Source organism: Pinus tabuliformis, chromosome 9 (assembly GCF_031772625.1).
Source record: "Pinus tabuliformis cultivar Carrire ecotype Pingquan chromosome 9, CPIR1, whole genome shotgun sequence".
Classification (NCBI taxonomy): domain Eukaryota; kingdom Viridiplantae; phylum Streptophyta; class Pinopsida; order Pinales; family Pinaceae; genus Pinus; species Pinus tabuliformis.
In genome coordinates this window covers 1,408,555,583-1,408,564,043 of record NC_142307.1, presented here as the reverse complement: position 1 = coordinate 1,408,564,043, position 8,461 = coordinate 1,408,555,583, and the positions used below count along the sequence as shown (strand labels likewise).

Here is an 8,461-nt window from a genome sequence, read left to right as displayed (position 1 = left end):
AGATAAGACAATCATAACAATTCAAAACTAGATACACCGTGTACAAGTCCTCTACTCTACTCATCATAACGCAATAATTAGAAGAAAGATTCTTAAACTTTACGTTGGAAAAGCACTAAATATCGCATGAATGTTTGGTCTAGTCAAACAATCTAATCATGCCACATGGAGGTCGTTCAAAAGAAAACTACCGTTAAAAAATCATTATTAATGGACAATCATAACCCTTCTCAGTCTTGAGACCGCATTTGAATTCCCGTGATAATTTTGAAAACACAGGGTTACCAACGTCAAACGAAACAGGTGACCTCAGAGATCCTCTGGAAGTTGTGGACAGCTAAGATGCCGTGGGCCAAACTCCAAGCGAACTACTCATTAAGATTATATTATTTCAAGAAGGAAAATTCGTGCCAAGAACGTGAAAACAGTAACTCAGACGAAAATTAATATTTTGAATTCTGTGTACACTGTAGTTGATGGGTTTGGTATTGGGAAGGGGATTTCCGTGAGAAAAAGAGAACACTTGGTTTTATATGAGTTTGGGAATGTTGGCCCTACAAACACTACTGAAATTTAAAACATTCTCTGGACTTTTCTTCATACTCTACTTATTCGCATCTAGCTACACGACAAGCAATGCCAGACATTTCACGTATCACACATTATCTTCCGTCCGGTGCCGGAAATAAAGAGCGATGACTTCAAATTAGTCGGAAGGGATGATCATTCGGCGCAAAGAGTCGCAGTGCCCACCTTAGATTCAGCTGTAACTTTCGGTCTTATGGTGGGTCACAGGCTTCGATCGCAGTGCTGAACACACATTTAATATGCTTGACATTGCCTTCGCTCCTTCGTCCATGAAAAGCAGAGAAAGCGGCTGCAGATGGGGAGAAAACGGGATTCACAGGGAAGCGGTAAAGACAGAGTGAAGGCCGTCTTGCGACTAGTGCAAAAAGACGGGCCGCTCTCGGCCAAGCAGGTTGCGTTTCCACTGAACATTCTCTCCAATTTTTTTTAGCAGAATGAGTACTAAATAATATGAGTGTTTTCAAAGATTTCATGAAAATCGCTTAGCAAAACAATGTCCAAAAATAACGGCTAAAGATTTTTACGAAAATGCTATTTTCTTGAGCATCTTTTGCGAACCTGTAAATATCGCAAAATTCATGCCTTGCTATGCTGCTGATCTTTCTTTTGTGAAGCTGCAAATGTCGCAAAATTCATGCCTTGCTATGCTGCTGATCTTTCTTTTGTGAAGTTGCAAATGTCGTAAAATTCATGCCTTGCTATGTTATTAATCTTTCTTTTGTCATCCTGTTAAGTGTCATAAAATTCATGTCTTGTACAATACTATGAAGCTATTCGTGAAGTTTGTTATTAAATGCAGCGAAATAACGATCAAGCTTTCATGAATCAAGAACCGTTACTGCAAATATGCTAGAAATGCAAAAGAAATTCTTCAAAGATGTGCTAAATATCGTTAGAAATGCAAAAGGAGTTCTTCAAAGATGTGCTAAATATTGTTAGATTTTGCTTGGAAATAGAAAAGTTCTACTTCAATAATGTGAAAGCTTATACTGTTGATCAAAAGGATGTAGTATAAATCTAATTGCTTGCTTGCGAAAAGATTTACTGCATGTATACTCAAAGACTGGGTGGAATAAAAATGCAGAAAAGTTTCTGCGATGATGCTTGCGTGGAAAGATTTCTCAAGGCGCGTGGCAACGATGTAAAGAAAGCAGCAAAGCAGCTCAGGACGTGCTTGGCCTGGAGGGACGCGCTTCCGATTGGTAAATATTTTGTCATTATGCTAGAAATTTCAAAATAGAATTTATGTATCCGTTTTCAAAAGTGCCTTGTAGCAAAAATCTAAATCTACAGCAAAAGTGCCGAATCAGAAGGTCACATAGTCATCTTAATGCGCTTCCTGTAGAGCTTGATCCAGGGTCCCAAAAGGACTGTCGTATAGTGCTTTATTTCACACAACTCTTGTCTCATCCAAAGGCTGACAAGCGTATTCTTCTGGCTTGGCTAAATTGCGATAGCTTTCAATATCAATGTTTTGACAGAAGTGGAAAGTCCACGGAACCGATATTTGTTCTTCTTCCTTTCCTATTCAAAGACTGTTGATCGATAAATTTGTTGAAGCTAAGTAGAAACTACAGTGCCAGGACACAAATCAAGCCTTCTTTAGGTCTCTCTGGATAATAGATATTACTCACCTCATCAAAGAGGTTCAATATCGATTTGATTGCAATTGCTTAATGAATTACAAACGGATTAACAATTGGCTTTTTCCTTTGTAACATGTAGGGCATTTGATAGCGGACGAGTTCTCTGCCGAGCTTGCCAAAGGTATTGCTTTTGTTGCCGGCCGAGATGACGAAGCTCGGCCAGTCGTGGTAAGTAGAAGCCAAAATCACTGTTTTACCTTTCCATTGGCTCTAGCTTTGGTAAAAAATCTAAAATTGTAAATAGAATCTTTTATCGGTAAATATAGTCGATGGGCTGGATAACTTACCTGATGGATTATTGCCAAGGCTTTAATTAACATACTTTTATCTATGCTGTTTTGCTCGTGCAGATAGTGAGGATGAAGCAGGACTACCAAAAGTTTCAATCTCATAAACTGTAAGATTCGTTCGTTAGCTAGTGCGCATTAGTTCAGTACAACTTTTGAAATTATTGGGGTTAATCTGAGAGATTGATGTACCTACTATTAGGGGCCACTTTATAATGGCATAGATCTTCAAGGAAACCAGACAAAATCTGAAAAAGAGCTAGAATTTCCCTTACCCCTGAAGATAACGTTTGCTTACCTGGCGTTTGTATGATAAGAATTCATGGACGGTAGATTCTAGTGAGTCAGCAGAGAAGAAAAGCAGGATCCCGCATGGTAGTAGGGAGAAGAAGAGTAGCATCAGGACTAGACTCTAATGGAGTGGAACTTACTGATCCGAATAACTTGACTTTTGACCACGTCCCTGTTTCCTTACAATGTGAAGGAAATAAGTAAGGCCTTGGAATTTTATTCAAAATAAGTAATGGGAAGCAGTGCGAAGAAGTAATTAAACCGGAGGCAAGATAATTCAACTTAGCTTAATACGCACTTTTCCACACAGATAAACGTTACAGAAATTTCAGAGTGTAGGTTCACTGTTGTCAAGAACTTTAGTTAGAGATAAAAAATTCTCTTACAGGATGAAACAGCAAGCCTCCTCTGGAAATTTAGAATATTGTTGTCACCGGTTGCATCGGATCTACAAACCTCAAACTTTTAACTCTTGTGAGATCTTTATGCCGCTGAACTAGATGTATTTCCCTTGATCAAGAAGACACCTGGATGAAACTTTGCAGTTAATATAAATTCCTTGCATTTGCACAATATTACAACTGCCCTTCACTGCAAAATGCGCTAAAACCTATTTCCCAAGAAGAATATGTTGGCAATTGAGAGTTTTACGAACATATTTAATGGTGCTTTACACAACCAAAACATGGAATTGTTTTATAAGTAGTAGATTAAAATACACCGTACTCTATGAAGTTTCTTAAGAAATGTTTGAAAAAAACTTAAAAAGGGTTCGATTGATCTTAGTCAATTGTTCCTAGAAGAAACCTTAACAGATTCCTCTGCAAAGCTTGGGGAAAATATAGTTTTATTTTTATTTTTGTTAACAACTTTTAGCTTTGAAAATGCTATTTAGCTGTGATACTCTGTTTCTACTTTCTGTTTTAGTGCCTCTTGTACAACGTCACAAAACGGCAATATTCTCTAATGAATTGAAATTTTTAGATATTTTGTTAAAGACGGACAATTTTGAATTGAAAATTTTTGCAATTAGCTGTTCCCGAGAGGTAGTAGAAAAGTAGTTAAGGACACATGCATAGACTCCACTGAGATCTGATGAAGTGGACTTTTAAAACTCTTTTTAAATATAAATGCTCATATGCTTCTCCAAATCTTCTCAGCTATGTCCGGTTGCTGGTTTTCACATTGGAGGTTGCTATTGCATCCATGCTACCCGGTGTGGAGCAATGTGTACTCATGTTTGATGCTGGTAAGACTTCATCTGTGACACACTCATTGAAACATTTATCACTTTTGAAAAATAAAATAATGTACTGGCCTAGAATTTTTGATATTTAATGCTTTCCTCAAATCTACAGATCAGAGGCTTAACTGAAAATAATACCGTGCATCTTGTGTGAACTTTCAAACTGTGTGCATCTTGCTCATAATAGTTTGGAACCTTGTGTGAAATTGATTATGCATGAAAACAAGAGGAATGGTTCCTGGCTCTAAAAATTGTCCTCGACTTTCCCTTTTTAACTCGGTTTTCGCTAATACCTCGGCATAATGACCAACTTTAATTTTTCATTTTTCAAGGTTGACATAGAAGTTTGCTGCCAAGATAACTTGTTAAGTTTGTGAAGTTCTACATGGACGGACTTTCTTTCAATGACAATGTCTATAGTGGAGTTATTTATATTTGAAAAACTTTCAATTGCAGTTCATTTCAGATCAGCCTCCACATGCCTCAATTTTATCATGGCAACATTAAAAACCTCGGCAGACTACTATCCAGGAAGGCTAGCTAAAGTTTTTGTGGTTGATCCTCCTTCAATGTTCAACTACCTTTGGAAGGTAACAAAAATCAGTATATTTCCATTACTGCAATTCATTTTAGCAGCAGTCAGATATCCTCTGTAATACCCAAATGTATAGTCTTCGGACTAGTGGTATGTTCCTTTTGTAGAGTCTCCAATACTGCTTTTCATCTCCGAAGGTTGTTGAATGCATTGATTGCAAACATAATTTGGCAGGGGGTAGTAACTCGGCACAATGGATCATTAATTGTTATGTACTTAGGTCTGCTTCATGCATAATAAGCGTTGGTCAGGTAAAGCATATGCAAGGAGGCAAACTGACTATATGTTGTCTGATAATTGCAGGGCATCCGGCCTTTTACTGATTTTGCAACCAAGTTGTACATTGTCTCTTCTCGAGACTATGATTCTCCACACTTGAGAAATAATTCTCCACTCTTAAGTGGATTAACAAGGGCATCATCCTTACGTTATGATTTCAGTCCAAATTTGGGAAGCTCTTTCCGTTTTTCGTCTAAAGTGGCCTCAGAAAACGTCAAATTTTCTCTTAACGGAAGGGAAGGAGACAGATTTTTAGCACATTCCATAGGGCCAGCACTGATTTCACCCTTCAATGCACGGTCCTTTTCTTTTGGATCTCCAGCTCTATCCAAATATAATATATGTGACAACAAAATTGGGGATTTTCAAAGCTTCAGGTTCGAGGGCACCCCAAGAAAAAATAGCTTCAGACACACGCCAAATGTTAACACCCCGAGTAGAAGTGACTGGACACCTACTCATAGCAGTAAAGCATCGATACTGTCTTCTCCAATGACAGCTTTCTTCCATGGATTCAAGAAAGACAGCCAACGGATCGAAAGTGATAGAAAAGAGAAAATTCTGGATTGCTTCCGACCATACTTGTACCATTACAGGCTGCCTTATGATGAAATTGTTTACAGATCAATGATGAAACCTCCATTGGGTGGGCTTGTGTCCATTGTTTCTCCTGAGTTAAAAAGAGGGCCTACTTCTGACTTCAGGCGTAATGTGTATTTCTAGACATGAAAACTGCACGGGAGTTGGAACAAAGAAAACAGTTCGATTCCCTGCTTGTCACTCGTGATTCCACAACATCGTAGTTTTCCTCTTCAAATAGTTTTTGCCATCCTGCTAGCTGTGCATTCTTAAGTATCTTTGTCCTTGTATACAAATAAATGATTGCTGTGTGGCTTGTGTTTGAAGCTTCAAAAATAAATAGAAGGGCTTGCACAGTTCTGTTTGGAACTTTAATAATTCATCTTTCTTGACTCGGCTTTGTTAACCGAATACTTGACATGCAACATGTACGCTTTATTGACCAAGCATTTTCAGATTATAAAGCCCTGGTTTCCGGCTTTAGCTTTTATATTTTGTGTAAAACAACTTTGCCTTGGACAAAGGTTGGACGCATCTTTTTGATATTGTTAATACTTTGTATCATAATATCATTTGTATCATTGGATTAATTAAAATGTCGAACAAATACCAAGCGTTGTAGAGTGTCCGCATCTACAGAATACTATAGAAATACTTGATTGTCAGAATAAAACACAGATATAAACTGCGGAATTCAAGTGTAAATAAATCAATAGGTAAGTAAACAAACATACGAAAAATTTAAAGTAATTAAGTAAATTGAAAGTAATTTTTTTTTATTGATCTAAAGGTTTTGATATCCTATAAATGAGACACAAAAGGGGAATTGTGTTGAGTCAGTGGAGCCTTCTACAGTCTTTTTAAGGAAGGTTTTCGTTAATCTCTTTGCTGGTCTTCCTTTTTCCCAGAAATCCACAAGCTTTTCTAATGGTGGGAAGTTTATGAAGAGGTAGTATCAATGCATGCAATAAAGCTACAGTTGAGACACTCCTAACAATATTTGAACAACATGGCACTACTTAGCTTCTCTCTTCCAAATTGTTACCCAGGGCTTTTATAGTTTTTTTCTGAGTTTCTTTGAAATTGGGTTCTCCAAATTGTTACCCAGGGCTTTTATAGTTTTTTTTCTGAGTTTCTTTGAAATTGGGTTCATGGTGTAAATAGTGTTCAAGTCGATTGTGACTTTTCCATGCTTGAGAAGAATATGATAAGAGCCTTGGAGTTGTTAAAATATTTATCATTAAATACCCTAAAGCTTTAATTTGGCTTTATTCTAACTCAAAACTTTATTTCTAATAAGATTTCTATGATTTCTGGCATCTTTTATTACTAATTTGTTGTTTTCTAAAGATTTCGGTGGTTGTTGAAGGGATAGTCCCAAAATGACACAAAAATTGCAAAAATTAAATTTGATTTTGTACAGATGGAGAAAGATCTACTTTATATCTAGTTTTTTCGACTATTTCTGATTAATTGTCATAAATAACCTTTATCATGGTAGTTTTTTTCAAATACACACAAATTAATTGTCATAATAATAACCTTTATCTTAGAGGTTTGATGACACTTTCTAGTAATTACCACAATTTTTAGTGATAATAATCATACTTCTAAAACCTTACAACATTTTTTTGCTTAAATCAATGCATTTGACATGTTTGTAAAATATTCAAGCTATATTGAATTCACGCCAAAAGAAGGGTAGAGTCCTCACTTTTTATGGGGAAGAAAGCCTTCCCCTTTGGATTTCATTTTTCACTATGGTAGAAAATGAATGTTAGTTGTCTCCTCATGGAACAACTGAATGGTTAGCATAATGGGGTGTTATCTCCTTTATCTTGTTTCAAATTCCATGGTGGGACACCTTTTGCTCCTTGGTTGAAGAAGTAGGTTCCCCATCCATCATAACCCCAATTTTAATAAGAATTTGATAAAAAAATTCATGAAAATGCAAAGTTTTTCCATAATCCAAAGATTATTCATGGTGGAAGAACACTCTTAGAGCTTATGTCCAATTATGAATTAGTTCATATAATTAAAACTCAGATTTGTGTTTTGAATGGATGAGGATTTTAATTTTCTCTATCACCAAATTACCAAATTCAAACAATGGAGGTAAGTTTGTTACATGGTGGAACAATGCCTTTATATGTTTCGTCAATTTTGAATCAATTTATATCTTCATAAAATTGTTGAATAGATGAGAGTTTGTGTATAACATTGTTATCATCAAATTCAAGTAATGTAGGTAAGTTTGCTACAATATTAGAAGGTTCATTTTTGATGAATTAACGAGTTAAAAAAGATTGTTACTGTTAAAAGTATTTTGAATTGAGATTTAATGCAGGCATAAGCACAAAACTGATAAATTCTCTCATTTCACATGGTTTTAGAAATTGTCCAATTCCCTCTTTCACCGCAAACACCTTAAAGAACATTGAAACTTTAGATTCTATTTGAATGCTTTAACCTATTTTGGTTTTTCTCTTTTTCTAAGGTCAATGAGAGAAAATATTCAATACTATATGGAGTAAAATGGCAACTTATAAAGAGTGTTTTTAATATTTAATTTTTTTAATGTCAAAATGATGAGAAATTTTATGGGTGTTATAGAAATTGTCATGCCCTATTTCACTCAGGAACTTGTAAGAGTTTGTTTTTAATTCAACAATGTTGATTTTCTTCTCAACATTAAGTAGAACAAAAAAATACTATTGTTATTTCAGATTAAAGTTAATCACTTATTTATAAAGTCATAATTTCTTTTCATTTCTTAATTCTTTATCACATCACACATTGTCATTAAATTTAAATATAATAATATTTTTAATATTATTCTTATCATATAAAATAATTCACAATACCAAATAAAATTTCAACAATTTTGCCCATTCCAAGGCTCATGCTGGAAATAAGAATGTCAAAAAATTGAATGAGCTCGGTTTCTCGC

The 8,461-nt window shown here is 35.5% G+C and overlaps 1 protein-coding gene across 1 annotated transcript; it reads left to right on the top strand.

Moving 5' to 3' along the window:
- Positions 1 to 572: 572 nt before the first annotated feature.
- Positions 573 to 6,001, top strand: LOC149153825 (uncharacterized). The gene is made up of 7 exons (XM_089439306.1): positions 573 to 979; positions 1,673 to 1,790; positions 2,314 to 2,402; positions 2,585 to 2,631; positions 3,973 to 4,061; positions 4,515 to 4,648; positions 4,957 to 6,001. Exons 1-7 carry the CDS (start codon positions 884 to 886, stop codon positions 5,653 to 5,655), a joined length of 1,272 nt encoding a protein of 423 aa, XP_089295432.1. The 5' UTR covers positions 573 to 883; the 3' UTR covers positions 5,656 to 6,001.
- The last annotated feature ends 2,460 nt before the right edge of the window (positions 6,002 to 8,461 follow it).